The sequence below is a fragment of the Nicotiana tabacum genome, chromosome 23 (genome assembly GCF_000715075.1).
Source record: "Nicotiana tabacum cultivar K326 chromosome 23, ASM71507v2, whole genome shotgun sequence".
Taxonomy (NCBI): Eukaryota; Viridiplantae; Streptophyta; class Magnoliopsida; order Solanales; family Solanaceae; genus Nicotiana; species Nicotiana tabacum.
This window is the reverse complement of record NC_134102.1, coordinates 12797407-12822398: the sequence shown is the minus strand read 5'-3', so window position 1 is coordinate 12822398 and position 24992 is coordinate 12797407. Positions and strand designations below refer to the sequence as shown.

The 24992-nt window shown below is 35.1% G+C and overlaps 2 protein-coding genes across 2 annotated transcripts; both read left to right on the top strand.

Annotated features, from left to right (window-relative positions):
* Positions 1-10232: 10232 nt before the first annotated feature.
* Positions 10233-11691, top strand: LOC107791846 (bifunctional phosphatase IMPL2, chloroplastic-like). Its single transcript, XM_016613985.2, has 2 exons — positions 10233-10319; positions 10515-11691. The coding sequence occupies exon 2, from the start codon at positions 10528-10530 to the stop codon at positions 11389-11391; it is 864 nt and encodes a 287-aa protein (XP_016469471.1). The 5' UTR covers positions 10233-10319; positions 10515-10527; the 3' UTR covers positions 11392-11691.
* Positions 11692-14255: 2564 nt separating this feature from the next.
* On the top strand, positions 14256-19031 carry LOC107791847 (beta-amyrin 16-alpha-hydroxylase CYP87D16-like). Its single transcript, XM_075246479.1, has 9 exons — positions 14256-14563; positions 15249-15558; positions 16323-16472; positions 16809-17063; positions 17154-17243; positions 17643-17721; positions 17821-17927; positions 18025-18152; positions 18742-19031. The coding sequence occupies exons 1-9, from the start codon at positions 14316-14318 to the stop codon at positions 18833-18835; spliced, it is 1461 nt and encodes a 486-aa protein (XP_075102580.1). The 5' UTR covers positions 14256-14315; the 3' UTR covers positions 18836-19031.
* The last annotated feature ends 5961 nt before the right edge of the window (positions 19032-24992 follow it).

Below are 24992 nucleotides of genomic sequence, written 5' to 3'. Positions count from 1 at the left end.
AAAATTCCATATCTAGGGCTAGGGACCTCGGAATTTGATTTCGGGCATACGCCTAAGTCCCAATTCACGATACGGACCTACCGGAACTGTCAAAACACTGATTCGAGTCAGTTTGCTCAAAATGTTGACCAAAGTCAACTCAGTTGAGTTTTAAATCTCTAATTCATATTTTAATCCATTTTTCACATAAAAACTTTCTAGAAAATTTTACGGACTACGCACGCAAGTCGAGGAATAATAAATAGTGCTTTTTGAGGTCTTAGAACACAGAAGTAATTATTAAATTTAAAGATGATATTTTGGGTCATCACAGAAAAGATGCGAGAGGCGAGGCTAAGATAGTTCGGGCATGTTAAAAGGAGAAGCACAGATGCCCCAGTGAGGAAGTGTGAGAGGTTGGCCTTTGGGGGTAAGGAGAAGGGTATAGGTATGCCAAAGAAATCTTGGGGAGAGGTGATCAGGCGGGACATGGCACAACTGGAGCTAAATGAGGACATGACCCTTGATAGGAGGGTGTGGAGGTTGAGAATTAGGGTAGAAAGTTAGTAGACACTCGAGCGTTTTCCTGTGTCTTCCTTAGTTCAATAGTATTAGTGTTAGTTTGGTATCCCTTTTATCTTTAGTTTGCTATTACCACACATATTGTACTGTTATTACTTGCCTTCCATACACCCTTAGTTTGCTATCATTTCATACCTTGTGTTGTTATTACTGACTATTAGTACTTCTTTCATACTCTCATTTGCTATCTCGTGTTTCATTTTTTAAATACCTTGTATTGCTATTACTTGCTATCAGTGCTTCTTTCATCTTTTCTTTAGCCGAGGGTCTACCTGAAACAGTCTCTTTGCTCATCCAGGGTAGGGGTAAGGCTGCGTACATCCTACCCTCCTTAGACCTCACTTATGGGATTACACTAGGTTGTTGTTGTTGTTGTTGTTGTTGTTGTTGTTGTTGTTGTTGTTGTTGTTGTTGTTGTTGTTGTTGTTGTATTTTCATAATGACTATTCTAGTGATGGATTATGAAGTGTATGAATTAATACTAACTCTTCTTGAACTCCAACAAAGTTCATAAAAAATGTACGATCATAGGAAGTGTAATATATTTCATGTTCTCATTAATCACAAGAAGTGAAAATCTGTCCCATTGAATTTGTTTCATTCTAGTTCCCTTAAGAGAATGTAGTAGCAGTATGCTCTGTTTTAAAAGGCGTTTCTGGGGCGAGGCGTACCAAAAATGCCTCGGGGCGATGGTGTGGGGCGAAAGTCTCAAGAGGCGTATGCCCCGCAATTTAGGGCGTACGCCCGAGCGTTCGGGACGCATTTTTTTAGTAAGGAGTAAGCCCCAAAGACTTTTTCAACGTAAAACAAAATTTGTTGAATTAGTCCTTCATATAATACCCAAATTCTCAAAAGTGAGTTTGGTAATTACTCAAAAGGTTTTAAAAAGGAACTCAAAAGTATTAAATTTAAAAGTAAAGACCTTTTTATTGATTTAAGCCCTAATTCATGTTTTTTCCAAATTTTTATCTTGTCCGCTAGTCTGCTAATATCTCCCAAAAGCAACGAATATTTAATTCTTTTAAAAAATACAAAGAGAACTACATTTTTCTTCATAGCAGCAAATTCAAAGTTCAAATTGCAGGTTAATCATCATTTTTGTTCCTCCATATAGAAAACTTTATTCTTTTAGACTCAAATTACTTGTGCTTGTAAGTAACGTATAATAGATTATTTTGATTAGTTTTTTGTGGGGATGGAGCACACATATATATAGTTTTCTTCAATTTTTATGCAATTTTACTTGTTTATAAATATTAACTGTCATTATATTATATATATATATATATATATATATATATATATATATATATATATATATATATATATATTTTACCTGTTTATAAATATTAATTGTCATTATATTATTTTATAAAATATTAAAAATTAAATACCTATGGGGCTTACGCCCCGCTGAGGCATATGTAAAACGCCCACGCCTTTTAAAACACTGATTCTAGGTCACCTGAAGGATTGAGGAGTAATTATTACCGTGAAAGTATCAATCAATGTGGATGTAGCAATAGACGAAATTATAATCGTCATCATTATGGTAATGAGAACAAAAATAATTCTCAAAATAATCCTTCATTCTGTGAAATTAATATTTATCATCAATTTGACATGAAATTTTGTAAAGCACATATAGATGATTATGGTCCATTCAAAATGTGAATGTGATAACATGTGATTTATGAGTACATATCCATTCATAAAAGAATATGAACGTGCTAGTAGTAGTAAATATACCACGCTCACCTCTAGAAGAAGGTTTGAGATGAAATAAGAAAATAATTTCATTATTATGGAATGAATAGTCATTGATCACGTACCTATTGTGATTATGCCAAAATACTATGGCAATGTGATTATTATAGGGCAAAAGTAATGGAAGCAACATATCTTGCCTGTAATGATTTTGACCATGATCATAATGGTATAACCTTCTCCGTGAAAGAGATATTCACCATATGAATGTTGATGAATATGTGGTAGTACAAAATTAATTGAGAGCTCTGGAAGAGCCAATTATACTATCTTGGAGAAATAAAATTGATTATCAATAAGGTATTGTGTCGTAGTAAGTCTCAAAGAAACTTATTGAGTTTCTAAAGTATCTGCGAAAGCGGTTGGCTATATTGAGACTATAAATAAAGAAAAGATTTAATATCTTCTATTTCTACAACTTGTAGCGGGGTAATATAGATATGAAAAGCTACCCACTTTATTCTCCAGTTTGTACTACACAAATAAAAGAATCCTACAATAAAGTAGAAGTTTATTGATATAAAAACCCATATCATAATAAATTTAGAGTTTATTGATAATTGCGCGCGTCATAGTGTAAACTTGAAGTTTATCAATACTGATAATTTATTCAGTTGGCATAATTGATTTAGCCATATTAATTTAAGTATAATGTGCAAAAATAAAAGAGAATTCACATGGCTAAATATTAAAGAACTAAAAAGTTCTTTACGAATTCACTTATGTTGCTTGTTCTCATTAATTAATAGATCAACTAAAATTGGGACTAAATCCTGTGAATGCTGAAAATATCAAAGGTGAATATGGGCTCATTCACCTGCCATGTAAACCTTATAAAGATGCATCTATGAGAAGGTTACATGTGCGTTTATTATCAACCCACAATTTAAATACCAGATTTCTTGCTCAATAATTTAATTTAGAGCATAAATTCTAGATTTTCTATTCAAGACAGTTCGTCTTGATAAGTTGGTTTACATCACAGTTGGTTTAGCAAAATGATTTATTGAGTGCATCCACTTAATAGCTAAACTATTTCTTATGAGAACAAAGTTATCTATATCAGTTTGATATACGTTATATACGAAAGTATATTACATTCTCCCCCACAAGTGGTTTCGGGTCAGGACCCAAATAATTTTATCTTATTATTGTTGATATGCGGCGTATATTTTGATTAATATCATAATGCACAAAGGTGGATTTTCAAAGTTGAGGAAGCAAGTTAGTTTTTCTAACATGAGGGGGAGACATGATAAATATTTGAGAAAAAGTTACGTAGAATGAATTATCATTTGTACATCTAGATCCTCGAATACGATAATATGAACTTGAAGTTCATAAAAGATAATTCATCTACAATATATTGCAAAGCATGCCAGACGCATTTGATGGCCCAAAAAAAGTACTATATTCTCACTGCAAATGTTCCTATTAGAATAAGTCCTAAAAGGACAAATTGTATGATACGCTTAAAGCGTATAGACAAATTGATTTCAAATAAAATTTTTAATAAAAAAGATGAGCAAATGATCATGATAAGGAGGCAAGTAATTTAGAAGATCACATGACATAACACTTCATAAAATCTCAAGAGAGGTTCAGGTAAGATCTCTGTGTTATGTCTTTATGAAAAAATGAAGTTGGAACCTGTAACGACCTAACTTGTCGTTTTGAACATTTACGCTCCTTCCAACTATTTGAAGTGTTGAATAGTTTCATATGATGTATTATGACGTGTGTGAATCGTCGGTTTTGATTTTCAGGTGTTTCGGGATTAGTTCGGAAGAATGAATTTCATGTTTGAAGCTTAAATGAAAAGAGTTGACCGTAGATTGACTTTTGTGCAAACGATTTCGAAATGGAGTTTTGATGGTTTCAATAACTCTTTATGGTAATTTTAGACTTAGGAGTATGTCCGGATATTTATTTGGAAGTCCGTAGTTGGTTTTAGGGGTGGGCATAATACCGACCGAATCGAAAAAACCGGCCGAACTGAAAATTTTGGTTTATTTGGTTTCGGTTTTTTGGTTTATTTGGTCGGTTTGCGATTTATAGTTTTAAAAAGTTCGGTGTTCGATTTGGTGATCGATTTTAATGGTTCGTTTTTTGGTTAAACCAAAAAACCGATTTTGTTTACTAGTTTTTTTTACTCTTAGTCCCTTACCGTGTTACTCTTTCTTAGCCTTAAAGCCCAAAATTAATTCTCAACCTATAGAAGCCCAATCCATTGGATATTCTAACACAAACACAACTCCAATAATATATTCGTCCACTTTTGAATTCTCCTTGCTTATTTCTTTCTTCCATCCAAAAAGTACTTAATATGTTTGTTTGAAGCACCAAATTGAAAAGGATAGAAAAAAGTTAAGATAATTAATTCATATTATTGAAGTTGTTGACTTGTTGTTATGGTAATTTGGTTGGATCTCCCCTCTACACATTAGTTAGATATAGAGTTTTCAATTTTCTTCCTTCCCTTATTTTTCCTTCTCTTCACTTATTCACGGCCCCATCCATAACTCAAAAACTTTTAAGAAAAAAGAAACTAAAAATAAATCAAAAGGAAGAGAGTAAAGGAAAAGACCCAAAAAAAAAAAGAACATTCATAAAGCATTGCATCAGTTGTTGATTAATAACATTACTTCGTGAATGAAGTATATATATTTCTGCAAACTTTTAAATTCTATATATGGACAAAAATAAATGAAGTTTACTTTATATTGGATCATCCATAATAAATAAAATTAATTAGTAAAATCATGTCTCAAACTCTTTAGTTAAGTTGGACTTCCATAACTCTGGCATAAATATTCTTATCTTTTTAGTGTATTTGATGGGATTTCTTATTTATTTTGTCTTTTTCTATCAACAAGTAATCTATTTTCGTTGTTTCGTACTATTTTTGCTATGGCTTGAAACCGAAAAATCGAACCGAACATGAATAAATCAAACCAAACCGAACCGAAGTTATTATGGTTCAGTTTTGGTTATTAAAATCACAAATCAAAAACCGAATAAACCGAACCGAAATTCTACAAAATTGAACCGAACCGACCGATGCCTACCCCTAGTTGATTTTGGCTTGAATTGGCGAAAGTTGAAAATTGAAGGTTTAAAATATTTATAAGTTTGATCGGGAGTTGACTTTGATGATATCGGGTTCGGATTGTGGTTCCAAAAATTTCAGTAGCTTCGTTATATCATTTATGACTTGTGTGAAAAATTTGAAGTCATTCCGGATTGATTTGATATATTTCGGCACGCGTTTTGGAAGTTGGAAGATTCAAAGTTCGTTAAGTTCGATTTGAGGTGCGATTCATGATTTTGATATTGTTAGGTGTGATTCAAGGCCTCAAGTAGGTCCGTGTTATGTTACGGGACTTGTTGGTATATTTGGATCGGGTCCCGAGTGGTTCGGGTGTGTTTTAGAGTGAGTTTTGAACGAGTTTGGGCATTTCGGTACTCTAATGATGTTCTAGAACAGTTGAAGTGCGGAGGGCACATTTTTGGAGTGAGGATGTGCGACTGCGAACTCCCAAAGTGCGGAGGCAGTGAAAAATATGCGGACCGCAGTTAAAAATGTGCGGACCGCATAAATCCTCCTGTGGCCGCAGAAAGGGTAATCTCCACGTTTGACAGTCTTACTTCAGAAGCTTATATTTTTTAATCTATAAGGAATTTGGAGATGATCCAAAAACAACAGTTGTAGCCCTTTGAGTCTAGTTTTTAGAAAGTTAAACCATTTATCATTTAGACATTTGTATCAAAAGTTATGATCAATTTACCGAAGCCCGATAGTGCAGTCACTACTGAAGTGCGATCGCACAATTTGGATACGGCCGCGGAACTTGGAATGTGCGGCCCGCACAAAAAATGTGCGGTCAGCACAATAGGAGATCAGATTTTTGTACTTTATAAATGAGGGTTAGAGTATTATTTCATATTTGGACTTTGGGAGCTCGGCTTGTGGCGATTTTCGTGAGATTTTCATGAAATTTATCGGGGTAAGTGATTATAACTCGGATTTGGTTAATATACATGAATATATCATTATTTTCATCATTTAATTAGTATTTGAATGTCGATTCAGAGTCAGATTTGAGTGAAACTAGTATGGTTGAACTCGTAATTGAATGAGTTATTGGATTTTATGAGTTTCGTCAGATTTCGAGACGTGGGGCCTATTGTTGATTTTTGGAGATGAATTTCGGATTTTTATTGGAAAGTTTAGTATTTTCATATGGAATTGATTCCTATAATTAGTGTTGACTATATCAAATTAATTGTGATTAGATTCGAGGCATTCAGAGGCCAATTCGCGAGGCAAAAGCTTATTGAAATAAAGAATTGCACAGTTTGAGGTAAGTAACATTTCTAAACTTGGAACTAGGGGTATAAACCCCGAAAATACGTGTTATATGATTTGTTTGGAGGTGACGCACATGCTAGGTGATGGACGTGTGGGCGTGCACCATAGAATTTGTGACTTAATTGATTCCGTAGAGTTGCATAATCAAATTATCATGTCATTATCCACATATCTTTCACATGTTAAAGGAATTAAGCTGAGACTCATGTTAAAGATCATGTTTAGGCTACGTACCGATATTTTTGGGACCCACAGAGGTCCTATTGTTATTGAATTACTTATTTAAATTTATAATTTTGTACTCAGTCACATCTATCATTTGCATATCATATCTCAGTCTCTGTTGCCATTCATTGATACATCATATTATCATGTCGGGCCGATTTTTATGACATTGTGAGCCCGAGAGACTAGAGAGATTATTGACTGAGTGAGCTCGAGGGCCGGATTGTGAGTGATATTTATGGGATCGGGTTGCACGCCGCATCATATTTTTATTTATTAATGCCTGGATCTGGTTTATTATAGCGCTTGGGCTGAAGGAGCCCCTCCGGAGTCTGCACCCCCCACAGTGAGCACAATTGCATTTACATTTGGGATGGATCTTCCCTAATCATTTACATTTAGGCATGGATCTTGCCTAAGCATTCACATTTGGGATGGATCTTCCCTAAGCATTTACATTTGGGATGGATCTTCCCTAAGCATTTACACCTAGGCATGGATTTTGCCTAATTATTTATATTGGGGGATGGATCTTCCCTGGGCTGGATTGGCCCTATACAGTACCGAGTGACTGCATGTTAGTTATTATATATATATATATATATATATATATATATATATATATATATATATATATATATATATATATTGGGATGGATCTTCCCTGGGCTGGATTGGCCATATACAATACTGAGTGACTGTGCGCGAGTTATCATTTATATTTGGGCTGGATCTAACCCGTATAGTACCGAGTGACTGAGTGTGCTGAAATATTGAGTGTGATGAGTGAAAATGCGAGACAATGAGATTGAGTACTCTGAGAGTGTAAGTACATGAGTTCATCACTGTACTGCATTGCATTAGACATGCATACTTGATATGTAGGCATAGATAAGTATTTTTTCTCATGCCATCTGATAATGAAATTTCTTATCTGTCGTTAAAGATTTTAAGAAAAATCACATATTTCAGACTAGCTCATATTTTCGGTGATTTTTGGCAAAAGATTTGAGTTTTACTTTTATACTTGAAAAGAAAATATTTATTTTCCGGAATTGTATACGAGCTGAGCATTTTATTATTGAGTTACTACTTGTGTTGCTTTAAATTGTATTGTTATGAAATGTTATTGGTTATTGGTGTGGACTCTGACCTTGGTACAAGCTCGTCACTACTTTCAACCTAAGGTTAGGTTTGATACTTATTGAGTACATGTGGTCGGTTGTATTCATACTATACTTCTGTACCTTGCGTGCAGATTTTGGATGTTGATGTTGTTGTACATGGCGGGAGCTAGCATTGAAGATGTACCTGCAATCCAGTCACAATTGCCTCTTGTTCTAGGTAGCTTTAGAATTTCTAAATTTGTTCATGTATATTTCAAACAGATGATGTATTTTTATTTCACATTGCCTTTGTAAAATCTAATCTAAGCTCATGATTTGTATTACCAGTCCTTGGGGAGTGTATTAAAGTCAGTTAAATATTAATTGAATCGGATTGTTGTTATTTGACTTACCTAGCGGGTGAGGTTAGGTGCCATCACAGCTAGTTGGATTTTGGGTCGTGATAGAACCAATATAAAATGTTCGTCGACTACATGTATGATAACGCTAAATATATATGAGAATTTCAAGTCTGGAGAAACAATTCAATTAGAATTGGTTTCATATGAAAGACATGTAGTTTTGGACCTGCAGTTCGAACACTTAAAAGTATAAAGTCATGATGTGTACAATCACTTTTATCTATCTTATATGTCTAGCATGACATGAAAACTTGATATGCATCTAAAGTCTATTTCTATGGCTTATATGACTTAACTTATATAACAATCCATGAAGGATTTAAATTGCTTAAAGCATATACAATTATTGGTCCTAAAGTACCATAACCTAAGTGCAATTTGTGCACATATGTATTTTGCTATAACTATAAGCACGATAATATGATATCAAGAATTTTACCTGTATGGAGATATTGAAAAGGCCATTCCAAGATATTATATGAAGACATTACATATATCAAGAATTATGATTTCAAGGTGCAACATATTCATTCAAGTTAATATGGCTGATTTGTTTATCAAATCTCTACAAACGATCTTTTGAATATAGTGCACAAGATTAGAATGCAAAGGCTCAAAGATGTGAATTGATCATCTTATCAGGGGGAGTTAATACGCGTTGTACTCTTTTTCTCTTACAAGGTTTTGTCCCACTGGGTTTTTCTGTAAGGTTTTTAATAAGGTAACCAAAAGGCGTATTTCTAAACAAGTGTACTCTTTTTCCTTTACTATAATTTTTTTTTCCGCTGAATTTTATTTTAGTTAAGGTTTTAACGAGGCATATTATCCGTTGATAGACATTCAAAGGGGGTGTTATAAATAAAATTGTATTCAAGGTGAATGTCTATCTTCCAGAGGGTTTTTAGAGTTTATTACTTTGTGGCTAAGTCACTTTTTTCCTATAAATAAATATATTTTATTTCATTGTAATTCATCCCAAATCAATAAGAATTCTCTCTACTTTTATGTGCAATACTTTTATTCTTCTTTTATTGTTTTGTAACAAAACTGCATTTTTTCTTCTTGCCTATCTGAAAAGGCAAAGGAAAAAAGCTGATACAACGTATTTATAAAGGACTTCCCTACATAAAGTTAAATTTATAGAATGATTAAGTTTAAATAATAAGTTTCCAAACAAATTAAGATTTTATTAATAAACTTACGTGTGTACAATTTTATGTATCCCTTGATTCTTTTTCCCTGATTCGAGAACTCTAACATCTTATTTCTCGAAGGAACAATAATGTGGGTAATTTTGTTTAAGTATTGGTGGACAATATTATTCTATACATATGCTAGTAGTAGGAGGTAGTTGGTACCTTATAAAACTAATGAAGTGAAAGACAAATTAGGCCGAATATTATGAAATTATGATTATTTAAAAAAAGTTAAAGACAACCCGATGCACAAATAGTGGCGAAGCCAGAAATTTCATTTAGGGTGTTCAAACTTGAAATAAGTAAAAAAAATTCAGATAAATGGTGTTCAATATATGTTATATACCATTAAAATCTAATATTTTACATATATATACAGTGTAATTTTTCGACGAAGGGTGATCAGTTGACCACCCTTAGCTCTATGTATTACATAGTACTGCTAGTAATATTTTCTCCTTTTTCCCCCCTACTTCTCACTCTCCCTCCCTTTGGTCTATCTGCAGATTTCGCCGACTACTCCGTTCCTCTGCCAATATATAAAAGGCGCCAGCTATACAAGCATTCAATACATAGTCACATAAATACATATTCACATAGTTTTCTCTTTGCCGGCGATTTTCAATCCCTCCGACCACCGGTGATCCAATCGATACTTTTTGCCGCACTGGTACGTACATATTGTAAACTCTACTAATTCTACTTTTTTTTCCCTATGTTTTGTACTACGGATCACGTCACCTCAAGCCCTAATTGACGGTCGTTTTGTTTCCTTTTAATCAAGTTAGTTCTACTTTGATCAGATATTAGTTTATACTTGTAATATGTCAATAAGCCTAATATATTTTTGTCTATTCTCTGGTAGATAAAAAAGCAACATGTTAACAGGTTTAAGCGACTCTATAACGTCCAACAAGGAAGAAACGTTGCTCCTTAGTGACACTGAATTCGATCGTCTTGCTGACATTGCCAGCAAGACTGTTGATGCCTCAGGAGAAATTATCCTGAGGCATTATTTGGCTCGGGGCAATGTCTATAATGTCTCCGATGCTAACATTCAATCATGGACTAGTGTCGCGGCTCAAGCAGAGAAGGCTATGATCTCACTTATCTTAAAAGAATTACCTGATCACGCTGTTTATGGGAAACAAACTGGATGGAACAATTGCATTGAACCAACAATTCCCGAGTTTGTTTGGGTTTTGGATCCTGTTAATGGTGTGACGGATGGACTCTTGCCTACTTTTGGCACGTCTGTAGCTGTAGTTCACAATGGTAAACCTGTCATTGGATGCATCAATAATCCTGTTGCACAGATCAAAACCATTGGGAGGAGGGGCAAGACTACTAGGAACGGGGACGTTGTGAGGACACGAGCTTGTGAACACCTCGAACAAGCATATGTAGATATTAATGATCCTGATTACAATGAAGATGCCAAATATGCCTATAATAGGCTCGCGTACAAGGTTGGAGAAACTTTCTTTAACGGCAACTGCATTGCTTACTCTGAATTGGCTGCTGGTATGTTGCAAGTAGTCGTTGATTCTGCTGTTGAGCCTTTTGCTTTGCTTGGGCTAATTCCTATAGTGGAAGGTGCTGGAGGAATCATTAGTGATTGGCAAGGAAATCAACTTTCTTGGCGACCTTTTCCAGCATCTTCTGTTCCGCGGGATGGTTTCAAGGTTGTTGCTTCTGCTGACTTAACAACTCACCAACAGATTATTTTTGAACTATCGTAGTAGTTTAATTAGTCACAGTTCTATTCAATTATTTGGTTTTTGTCGTCCTCTGGTCTTTTTGTTCATGAAGTAGACATGGATGCGTACAGAAAGCCAGCTAAGTACTTATTGTGAATTTTTCTAACAAAATGAATATCCTTCATTGTGTGACTATACAACCTGTTTTAGACATTGTATGGTAAACAAAGCACTATCTTTAGCTTTATTTAGTCTTCATCTTCCTTAGATAAAATTGTTGTATGTTACTTCGTTAACTCAAGAGTATATTAAATGTGGATGAACATATCCAAGTGATATCTATTTGTTCTAACTTAAAGCTGAAAACATCTCCAGCAGAAGCAGGTTGTAGTCAATCAAAGTTAAAGGTAAATCTAGTGTACTTGGCACTATTAAGATTAACGGGCGTGTGCCAAAGAACAAATGTTAACCTTTTTCTAAATTTTATATATTGCAAAAGAACATATAAAATTCAATCCCTAATTTTGACCCTTGCAGCCAAAAGAAGCAATGAGGAAATTTTCCATAGTATGTGGAAATGTGTATTCTTCTCTTACTCACAATTATGCTAATTTCTCACGATTTACGAAAAGAAAATACAATTATTAGTTAGAGAGAAAGAGGGGTAGATGTCATTCAGTCAAGTATAAATTGTCAGAAAATTGCAGGAGCTGAATCTGCAAAGGAACATGCTGTGGTAATGCTATTAGAAATGACTTGGTTTTCTGGTATATTGAGTTTTAGAATGCAGGAATTGACATGACAGATCTGAAGTTTGCATAGTTGGCCTTGTTGTTATCATATTATCTTGTAGCGAAGAATACTGGATTTGTTTCTTTTTGTTCCAGTTTTCACTAGTTGTGAAATCCAAATGAGTGGAAATAAAACTGCCTGTTATTGTAATAGCAGAGTGGAGCGCTTGAATGCCAAAATCAAGCAGGGGGTTGTTTTTCTTTGACTTATCAAGCCAACGTATGCACATTCTCCTTGCCATATTTCCAAATTCAGATTTTCAGCTTAGTCCATCCACTTTTATTCCCTACATCTACCTTTGTTAAAGGGGATTAATTGAACATTTAGAATCGTCTTTCATATCATTGTGGAAGACTATGATCTCTTATTGTTAACAACTATGTTGCTCGGACTCTCCAAAAGTGTTGCCGCACCCGTGTCAGATCCTTCAAAAATGCACTAAATTTGGAGGATCTGACATGCACCAAACAACATTTTTGAAAAGTCCGAGTAACATAGGTTAACAAGATGGTAATTAACTTTTAAGATGAATTAAAGATTATACTATGCCCATGTCTTAATTAGGGAGGAAGAAGAGGTTGTTTTGTCTTCATTTACAGCTTCTCTCATCTCAAGTTCCCATACAAGTCTTTGTTTGTAAGATTATACTATGCCCGTGTTTGGTTTGGGGTATTAGCTAATCTCGGGATAACTTTTATACTAAAATGGTGGGATTATTTATCCCATATAGAAAGTGGGATAATTAATCACATGGGATATCACACCATTGTAACAGTTGGCTAGTTCTGGTAGAATATGATGAGTTTTGAGATCTGAGTCTGGCGGTTGAGCTTATAATGGTATAGATCTATGTTATACGGATTCTCCGAAAATGTCACGAGGTGCGTGTCGGATCCTCCAAAAATTATATCCGATACGGGTGTGACAATATTTTGAAGAGTTCGTGCAACATAGGTGTAAATAGCTTGTTTTATCACTAAGGTTGGGGATGCATGTCCAACCTTTAAGCAGTTTTGTTTTCTCTTGAGCTGTAATTCTTTCACTTGATAATAAAATGGCATCTTTAATTACCAAAAAGAAATGGCTATAGGCTGTGAATTTAATAATTCTATTATTATGATTCAGAGGGTAGACATGTAATAATTCGACTCAGTGAATCAACGATTATTAATATAATAAGTTGTACCAGAAAGGCCAGCTCCAAAGTCGTAATAATACCAAATTTCATTGTTTTTTATCCACACCCTGATGGACAACTCGTGCACGAAACATCTCGCTTACGCGCAAGGCCTGGGGAAGGGTCGTATCCAAGAGGTGTGATGTAAGTATCCTACCCTAATACAAGCATCAATGGTTGATTCGATGGCTCAAATCCGGGACCTATAGATCGCACAGATACAATTTTACCGTTGCTCTAAAGTTTCCCTTGCTCCAAAACCTGGGACCTGACGTAGGTACCCTACCCTAGCATCAGTGTTTTCTGTGTTTTTCTTTTTCATCCACACCCTTATACCTTTAAACTATTTACTCTTTTTTTTCCTTCTATGTTTAATGATCTTATGCCTAACCTTGTGACAATGCTTGGCTAGTGAATGCAGAAGCGGATGGAGACTTTTCCAAATAGACGATTATTTTCAACACAAAGTATAAATACATGTAAAAAGATTTACTATAATTTAAACAAATATTAAAATCTGAATTCATAATTTAGATGTATAATGAATTTAATTATAAGAATTTAAAATTTAAAATCATCAAATTTTAAATTCTTGATCCGCCTTCAATAGTGATATAGAGCCGTTCAAAACATGAACAATGACAAACTAATTTTCCAGAGCATGAACTAAGAAACAAGATTATTAGAAGGGTAAAACTATAATAAATAAATAAATAACAAGTTTGATCCGGGCCAATGTCGTTTTCTGCTTGTCTAAATGCTCCAAACTGTTTTTTCCCCTTCTAGTCAACCCAACAACAATTTATTTTATTAAATCTATGAAGTAATCGCCAAAAAAGCCTTCTCTTTAGATGCTTTTGAAGTACCTTTGGAGCACCTCATGGCCTATATATTGCAATATACAAGATTGTTTAGATATTGAAAATTTTCATTTCTATCTCTTTTGTTTCTCGTTCTTTAAGTAGATTCAAATCCACTACAGTATAATTTTACGGTCATGGCGACTTTAATCAACTCATTTCTAGATGAAATAAGAAAGATAAATATATTGGGAGTTGGGTATTTTGTGGTAACATTGCTAACTATTTATGTTACTCAATGGATTTATAGATGGAGAAATCCAAAATGCAATGGAGTTCTTCCTCCAGGTTCTATGGGTTTCCCTCTTATTGGAGAAACTCTTCAGTTGATCTTTCCTAGTCATTCCTTGGACCTTCCTCCATTCTTGAAAAATAGAATTAAAAGGTAAATATGACAAAATAAATATTTAGATGTTGTTAGTTCTAAATTGAAAGATTGAGTTATTAAATGTATTTCTAAGTGAGTTTTGAGGTGGTTTCAGACCATTTCTAGGCCATTTTTAATTGCTGGTTTTTGGCTACAACAGTGTGCATTGCGATTGCGGACATTGGATCCAGAGGCGGACCTATGTGTTATAGCGAGGGGTCACTGGACCCCGTAAGTTTCGGCAGAAATCTTGTATATGTATATGCATATACCTTGAAAATGGTTAATTTAAAGCACTTTGTGCCCTGGACACTAAAAGCCTTTAGGGGTCAATGATTGAGTAGAATACTCTGCCCCTGTCGTAAAAATTATGAGTCCGCCTCTGGGATCTGCCACAGTTGGTAAAGACTAGTAGTAGCTAGGTCATGCCCCCTGGAGTTACTATTGGAAGGCTTCCATTGTATTTGTTCTGCTCTATTTTATATAGCGTAATTTAACATGTCTTAACAGGTTATCTTCTTTAACTTTTCCTGATTATCTGTGAGGTAATTTGAAAGTGTAAAAGTTCTTTGACATGGTTAGTGTATTGAAGTTAAACTCTTATTTAGTTAATTTCAAACATGATTTTTCATATAATAGTTGGACTTATATTGTAATGAAATTTGTTCATAACATCAACAATATTTATTTCTACTTATTTCAGATATGGACAGATGTTTAAAACAAATGTAGCAGGGAGGCCTGTAATTATAAGTGCAGATCCTGAATTCAACAGTTTTATTCTTAGGCAAGATGGAAAATTGGTTGAGACTTGGTCTTTGGATACTTTTGCTGAAGTATTTGAACAAAATACTCATTCTTCAAGAAAATATACTAGACATTTGACTCTAAATCATTTTGGTGTTGAGGCCCTTAAGGAGAAACTACTTCCTCAAATGGAAGACTTTATTAAATCTACTCTTTCTAATTGGTCAAATCATGAGTCTCTTGAAGTAAAAAGTGCAGCCATTAAAGTAAGTAATTAAATTCCAATCACTACTTGCATATATATATATATATATATATATATATATATATATATATATATATATTCTACTTTATTTTTTTTAGTTTTAAGTTATATACACCGGCGGCGTAATTAATTTTTAATATTATCGGTGTAATTTAACATGTTATAGCATGTTGACTACTTTCTTGTTCTAATACCAATCAATGTTATTCAGGGCTCGTTTGGCCATAAAAAGAAATTAACTTTTTCTAGAATTTTTTTACTTTTATCCGAAATCAGTGTTTGGCCATAAAAAGAAATTAACTTTTTCTAGAATTTTTTTACTTTTATCCGAAATCAGTGTTTGGCCATGAAATTTTCAAATTTCACTTGAAGTTGAATTTCGAAATTTTTCGGAATTTGAAAAACTCCAAAGCCTTTCAAAATTTTCACTTTCAAAAACAGCTCCAAATTATCTTCATGTCCAAACATTACTCTAATATTTAAATATCATTTTCACTTGATTTTTTTTTTTTTACTTTTTTCGGAATTTCACAATTCTTATGTCCAAACTACCACTAAATAGAATTACCTGCAATTATTTTTTAAATAACCTGATTATGTAAAACGTTAGTGCATAAAACTTAAACTTTGAAATTGTTGTATGTTGTTAACAGAATACTAGTTGTTTGTTATCTGCAATAAAGGATAAACACACAGTAATTATTGGCTTTTTGAAATTTTTACATAAATATTGTTATTTACATTTTTTTTTTGGGTAAATGGCAGGTGACAGTTGATTTTGCTGCAAAGCAAATATTTAGTGGTGATCTTGATAATGCACCATTCAATATCAGTTACATGTTCAGGGATTTGGTTGAAGGACTAATGTCTTTCCCAATTAATCTTCCTGGAACTGCTCATCATAAATGTTTGCAGGTATCCAATAACTATAATTAGCTGCGAACTTCGTCGCTGATCTATAGCAGAGATATTTGATAATCTGTCGCTAATCCGTTGCTAAGTAGGATTTTTTTTTTTAAAAAAAATTCGGAGGATCTAAAGTGTTTTCACACTTTCCACTTCAGGGTGACTCGAATCCAAGAACTAACGGAGGTGGGTGAAGATGTTATACGAACTGAACAAACCTCACTTGTCTCGCTAAGTAGGATTAGCAACCGATTTTACTGTTTAGCTACAGAATTTTGTCCGTGGCTAATTCTTAATTTTTTTTTTTAGTAGTGTCTGGAATTTGACACATGAAAATTAATACAGATTCATAAGAAAGTGCGCAAAACAATGAGAGATGTGCTAACAAAGAGGCTCAGTTCATCAGCAGAAAAACACACAGAAGAAGACTTAGTCGATCATTTGATCAGGGACATGGATTCTCAGAAATTTTTAACAGAAGATTATATAATTCAGATGATGTTTGGTTTGTTATTTGTTACCTCTGATTCCATTTCGACTACATTGGCTTTGTGTTTCAAGTTGCTTGCTGAACATGCTGATGTTTTGGAGGAATTAATAGTCAGTATCTTAAATATAATCTTGTTTAATTCTTGACTTCATATATAATATATTAGCGTATTAATTAACCATATGTTATACTTAATCCAGGCTGAGCATGACTCAATTTTGAAGAATAAAGAGAATTTGGATGATCCTCTCACTTGGAATGACTATAAATCCATGACCTTTACACTTCAGGTCTCTTCTACACTTATAAAATACATGTTTTAACATATATATATACTGACAGTAAAAAAATTACACTATCAAGAAATTACATGTATATGCTCATAATGAGTGAAATTTTTAACCTGAAAAGTAAGAGAAGTAACCTTCTACAGTAAGATAAATTGTGTTGATAAAATAAATTTATCATTACATTATGGGATTGTTACACAAATAGCCAGCAAGATTTAATGTTTATTTTTTCTAGCTTGTATACATAGATATACATTGATTATACACAGTTATCAGTCGATGTAAGTTAAATTTGTAATAGGGTAGCATTCCTACTACTTTAATTTGACACAAACTAACATTCATGTAATTATAATAAGGCTAATCTTTTTTCTTCTATCATATGTATATGAAGTACAGGTTATTAATGAAGTATTGAGGCTAGGAAATATTGCACCTGGACTATTCCGTCGAGCATTAAAGGATATTCCGGTTAATGGTATGAAAATAAAAAGAAAAATTAAAAGTCTAAACCACATTTGTTGAAGCAAAAATTGGAAAATGGATTTATTTTCTTCTTTGTTTCTTTGTTATTTAGGGTATACAATACCAGCAGGTTGGGTAATTATGATTGCAACTGCTGCTCTTCACTTAAACTCAGACCAATTTGAGGATCCACTTTCGTTCAATCCATGGCGTTGGAAGGTATAAAAACATATAGTAGTTATTTAACTACTAGAAAAATTATGAATTGGTTAATTAAATAACTTCCTAATTGAATTTGTCTATTTTTGTAAAAAAGGAAATACAGCCAAGTTGTGCAGCTAAGAATTTCATGCCATTTGGATCTGGAATGAAGCAATGTGCTGGTGCAGAATACAGCAGGGTCTTTTTAGCCACTTTCCTACATGTCTTAGTCACTAAATATAGGTACTTAATCATATTTTTTCTTATGAATTTAAGTTATATATACTAACTTATGCTATTTAAGTTATATAAGTGAATGTTTGACAAACAGAAAAGTAAATAAAACTAAGACAAATTAACTCAAATAGCCGGCGGATGTATAATATATACATAATTATATATAATCAATGTATAATTTATGTATACCGGCTAGAAAAAGTAAAGATTGAATCTGACGGGCTATTTGTGTAACAATCCCTAAAACTAAACCAGCTCGTCAGAAGTTGAAACTACATCATTTGCTTCAAACTCGTCTTTTAAAGAATTAGGATTCTATTTCATGTAAGACTCCTTGAAGAAAAAAAAGTAGATGTAAACCTTTATCTTACTAGAATTGTCATGTATATAGATCTCATGCTTTTTAAAAATTAGTTCTTGAATACTTATCATAGAAATTTATCAGTAATTACCTTATAAAAATTACCTGAATTGTGAATATTATTTACTGTCAGTGCATATAATTTAAACTCCTTATCATATGAATTTATTATTGTGCTAAAAAATGATCAACATAGATTCACAATGTTTTGTCTTGTTGAACATGAATTTGCAGATGGACAATGGTAAAAGGAGGCAAAATTATTCGAGCACCAATAATAAGGTTCCCAGATGGATTTCACTTCAAGATTTCTCAGAAGAACCAATAAAAAAAATATCATTATCATTAACATATATTATGTCGTGTTTAATTCTTGTCAAATAATGCTTATCATTCAGTTTACTGCAAAATCCCATTTGTGATTCCCTTTTTTGTTTGTTGTAAAATTGTCTCCGTTTGTACTTTATTTCAAATGTCATACTTCTGAATATTGAGAATTACGTGTGCTCCTGCACAATACGTTTATCTTTGATATTCGGAAAAAAATAAAAAATAGCTAGATTTACAAGTGGTAATTGAAAAATAACCATTGATTCAAAAGTAATAAAAATTTAGTCACTTTTCTTGTAAAAATAAAATTTGATCAAAAATACCCTTAGAATCCGAAAAAATTTCAGCATAATATGCGAGAGTTCGAATTTTTTACATATGAGATTCAAATATAATGTGCTGGAGTTCCAGCATATATGCTGAAAATTTATACGCATAAGCTCCATAATTTAGTTTTTCGTGTTTCAACAAAATAGTGGCTATTTCTTAATGACTTTGCAAATGCTAGGTATTTTTCAATTACCAGTCTGAAAACTGGCTAGCCCCTGCTATTTTCACTTGATATTCTAGTATTATTAAGGAAAACTACTAGCTATGTCCATTTATAAGTAGCTTATTATAAAAATTAGTTGATTCATATAATATTACTAATATTAGCCAAATGCTACATATATTAGCCAATTAGCTATTTGTAGCAAAAAAATAATGTCAAATCTTTGCTTTCTTTTTTGTGGGTGTTATTAGAATAGATTGAGTATATCTTAAAGAGTTTGAATCTCAATTTTGGGATGATTTGGCAGAATTTTGAGGTGGTTTGAATAGAAAATTCGAAGTAGAATATGAAACATGAAAAAAATTTTACTAGTATCATTTGTGTATCACATATATATCATATCTATCTATATCTATATTTGTTTACCCGAAAAATGGATAGAGTTGAATTTATACGCAGTTCCGAGGATATGTGGCGTAACTTGACACAAAATATAAGGATCAATAGAAATGTAAATATAGATTAGAGAGAATCCGAAATAGGTAAGGTTGTCAGGAACAAAGAATTTTAGGATTCAACAAATAGAATCAATGTAAGAAATCTGAATGAACAATTCTTTACTGTAGGAGAATATAACACTTTTATTACAATGTAAGCCTGAAAAACTTGTCCTACACAAATAATAACCAAGCCCTTTTATAGTGGAGGGATTTAGCTCTAAGCATAATAAAATAAACATTCAGTGGGAGACCCATGATAAGTCAGCTTTTCCATAATTTCTGCCAAGATTCTCTCCAGTGGGATTGCAACGGCTTTTGTCTGTGAGCTCGATCTTACTTAGAACCCTCGATTTTGGTTTGAGCTTGATTTCGGCTCGAACTCATGATCTTGGTTCGAGCCTGATCCTGGCTCGAGCCCTCGAATTGATTCGAGGTCAATGTCGGTTGGTCTCTGGATTATCAGCATGGTAGATTTTGATTCGAGCTTGGTAATGATATCAAACTTGACACGGATCGACCTACCCAGGTTCGAGGATAGTTTGCTCCACCTTCGGAATCTCACTTTGATAAATTATCGTTTGAACTCGATCGGACGTGCTAAGGCCGAAACCTATTTCGACCGTATATAATATTATTATAAAAGTATGAATTCAATGTCGGTTTACAAAAATAACCTTATAATATTAAGCATAATAACTCATAATAAAAGGACATAATCGAAATTCTAGATATTAGTCTTATAATTCTATTAATTTTAGGACATAATTGGATAAATTGTCAGATTTCAGATAATAATACCCCTTAAGTTCGAACTTCTTAGCTATTTGCGATATTCTTTTATGCTTGTATTGAAATCTTAAAGCGAGTCCAATCTCACAAGGACAAGAACTTTTACTTATGTTGAAATTCTAGAACCATTCCAATCTGACTAGGAGAAGAACAAATCGAAGCTTATGTTGTCTCTATATATAAAGGGTTTTCTTTATTTTGAACAAGCAAAAATGTTGTTGAAGAATCTTTAAATCAGTTCTTACCATGTTTAAAATTCCAAAGTTATACCAACTACGAACAAGCAGTACCTATGAATATTGGAATGTTAGTCTTTCTATAGACTATAGGCAATTTAATTTCCCTCAACACGTGAATTTTTTTTTAAAGATTAGTCTTGTGTGGTATTTTCTTTGATGTTGTAACAGCTATAGTGAATTTTGATTTATTCTCTATCCTTTATTATGTAGTTATTCAATATTTTTGTTCCTAATTTGAATAAAAGACCCACTATAATTCACAGTGTGCCGCCGATGAGACACCAGCAGAACCACGGCCTGAGGAGTGTGTTCCCGGGGCGTGTGTCCTTACTTCAGATTTTAAGGTCGATAAAGGTTCATCGGTCCCTGGCCGGTGTGAGCCTGTATCGAGGTACATGTGTTCGATAACCGAAAAGCACCTCGAACAGCTAAAGAAATATTGCAATTGGGGTGAGAAAGAAATTTTTACGCCCGATGAAGATATCACTTCTTACGTGAAAGGGTTTTTGAATGTGTATACTTACCCTTTCACTTTGGGTCAATTTGATTCCGTTATTATTGACTTCTGTCGACAATACCAAGTAACCCTAGGTCAGGTCCATCCTTCTTTATGGCAGATCGTTATCCTGATCCGATATTTTGTGAGCAAGATCGAGGGGATACCGTTCACCCTCGATCATCTTATCCGATTGTACCGTCCTCGACTTTTTCGAGGAGGGTTAATAAAACTCCAGCGTCGGGCTACCAAGGCTCTGTTCTCGAGTATTGACGAGAAAAAGGACCGAGGTTGGATGGGCAGGTTCGTTCGAGTAAGGACTTCGGACCTGATCCCGACTGAAAAGATGCCCTTTCCCGAGGAGTGGAATATGAAACGTAAGTGTGATCTTGGTGTTACTTCTATTTTCTTCTTTCATTTATTCTCTCATCGACACTCCCTCCTTTTTTTTTGATGTAGCGGTTCCCTGGATGCCCGGAGCAATCCCCGATCTCAAGAACTGGGTACGAGCCCTTGTTTCGACCTCCGCATATGCCGAGCGCTCATGGCGTGATTCGTCAAAGGGTCGGTGGAAGGCCAAAAATCACGGTAAGCTCATTTCTCGGACTCTTTGATGATCCGAACGAGGTGGTTTTCAAAATATTTTATTAAGGTTTTCCATATGCAGGTTTGGGTAAAGACGCAGTTTTGAGGCCCTTGTCCAATGAGGAGGAAATTTCGGCCTCTGTCCCAAAGCCGGTGAAGGAAAATAAAAGGAAAAGAGCCTCGGTTCCCGAAGGTCCAAAACCGAAGAAGAGGACAGCTCGTAAGCCGAACAAGAATGTCATCCTTTTGACCGTGGAATCCGTTCTGCATCTAAGGGATGAAGATGAAGAAGCAGAAGAAGAGAACGATGAGTTCGCGCTGGCGGTCCGAATGAAGAGAACCACCGATGCATCGCCGGCTGGATCGACGATTCTCTATGAGGCTTTGCCTCGAACTGAAGGTATACCGGAGAAGGATTCGGGTAGAGTCCCCGAACTATCGGATATCGAAGACGCATTTTATTGGAGTCAACCGGCAGGGGATATGACCGTAGAGGCCCTCGAACCCCTTCGAACCGAGGAGGACGCTCCAGACGATTCACCTACCTTTCCCGCTTTTTCCGCAGGGGTGATTCGGGAAGCTCAAGCTCTAGGAGCCCTCGATCTAGACAGGTCTCACGATGAAGAAGATCCCTTTTATGACCTGTTTACTGGCATTGAGGACGTTGCCGGTGCTGGTGATGAATCGGATCTTTTTCAAGGATTGCGGCAAGCTTTGAATCAGGTGAGCTTTTAAAATTATTTTGTCGGTACTATCTTTATATTCGTTTTTCGTTAACTTCACTTCTTGTTTCTTTGTAGGCAGCGGCAGTTTATTGAGAACAATGTTCTCGATCCCAGAAAGAGCTGCATCGATACGCGGCCGACCTTCAACGGGCTACTGACGAGAGGAACTCTCTTAGACTTTCCCTAGGGCAGAGAGAAGATGAAATAAAAGATCTCCGAGCTGAGCTGGCCAAGACTTATCGAGATCAGACCGATTTGTCTGAGCAGGTAATGATGCTTTTGAAAGTCTATGGGCTTGATACCGGAATGATAGATAACATTTCGGTCTCACAGTTGCAGCAAAAAATCGAGATGATCGGGAAGCTTCGTGAGGAGGTCGGCATGATAAGAACGGAGTCTTTGCGGTGGAAAGAAGGTATGGACCGCTTTGCTGCGGAAAAAGAGACTGCTCGAGCCTAGTTATCATCGTCCGAAACCCAACTTCAGAAAATGAAGGATAAAGGCCTGGTTCAAGCAAGAAGAATTGAGGAGCTTGAGGCTCGGTTGGCCTCTGTACTTGCCAAGGCCGAATTCGATGTCGAAAAGGCAAAGCCGATGCGGATGCGCTCGTGGCCGTCTATCGGGCTGATGCTGAAGCTGCCCAAGTCCAGGCAAGAGAGGTAGCCGAGTCCGCTGATATTCGGGCGCATTGGCTCATCGAACTTGCTAAGTGCTGATCCAGAAGGGAAACTCTCGAGGAGATCCATGCTCGTGGCTTCGATCTCGCTGAAGAGATAAAAAGGGCCAAAAAACTCGAATCCGATGCTGAAGCTCTGGTTTCTGATGACGATGGGAGCGAGAGTGGATCTGAAAATGAGGGGGCTGATAAAGAAGAGATCGCTCCTGACCGAGAAGTTTAGTTCTTAGTGTTTACGTTGTAATGCAGATAAATTTGTATATAGACATATCTCCCTTTTTTGCCGAATTGGTTCCGTTTTTGTTACCTGTCTTGTGAGGACTTTACTCACGCCTTATGAATGTTTTCACAATGATTTAAACAACTGGATCAAACTGGATCAAATTTAGGCTTATTAGTTGTCAATGGTTCGTTCTTAAAGAAACATAGCCCGTAGGCGTAATGGTCGAGTGGGTGTTTGCTCGAACTCGAAATAAAAATAGCCCGTAGGCTTAATGGAGTGAGCGATTCGAACTCGTAGTGTAGCCCGTAAGTGTAATGGTCGAGTGAGTGTTAGCTCGAACTCGAAATAAAAGTATCCCATAGGCTTAATGGTCAAGTGAGTGTGCTCGAACTCAAAATAAAAATAGATGTAGGCTTAGTCGAGTGAATGATTCAAACTCGAAGTAGTGTAGCACGTAGGCGTAATGGTCGAGTGAGTGTTAGCTCGAACTCGAAATAAAAGTAGCCCGTAGGCTTAATAGTCGAGTAAGTGTGCTCGAACTCGAAATAAGAAGAGCCCGTAGGCTTAGTCGAGTGAGTGATTCAAACTCGAAGTAGTGTATCCCGTAGGCATAATGGTCGAGTGGGTGTTAGCTCGAACTCGAAATAAAAGTAGCCCGTAGGCTTAATGGTCGAGTGAGTGTGCTCGAATTCAAAATAAAAAGAGCCTGTAGGCTTAGTCGAGTGATTCAAACTCGAAGTAGTGTAGCTCGTAGGCGTAATGGTCGAGTGAGTGTTAGCTCGAACTCGAAATAAAAGTAGCCTGTAGGCTTAATGGTCGAGTGAGTGTGCTCGAACTCGAAATAAAAATAGCCTGTAGGCTTAGTCGAGTGAATGATTCGAACTCGAAGTAATGTAGCCCGTAGGCGTAATAGTCGAGTGAGTGTTAGCTCGAACTCAAAATAAAAGTAGCCCGTAGACTTAATGGTCGAGTGAGTGTGCTCGAACTCGAAATAAAAAGAGCCCGTAGGCTTAGTCGAGTGAATGATTCAAACTCGAAATAGTGTAGCCCGTAGGCGTAATGGTCGAGTTTATTTTCTGATTGCATAATAAATCTCAAAATAGAGGAATTTTCCTTGGATATAATAAGCCGATAAAGAAGAGAACTTTCTTCGCACGTTATTACATGCCTGGGTTTGGGCCAATCTATATGAGCATGGTTTGCTTCGACCATTTGGCTCTTATAATTTTTCCTATTGGAACCCTGTTGTTATGAAATAACTTCCTTGCGAGGCTCGGATATTGTTTTAAATATTGTACGATCAACGGTTGCCTCATTAAAAACCTTGCCGAAAAACCCATTTGGGATAAAACTGGTCTAAGGAAAAAATAGTGCAACACGTGCTTTCAAGCGAGAGAGCCATATTAGCCCTTGTTCGGACTTCTGCAGG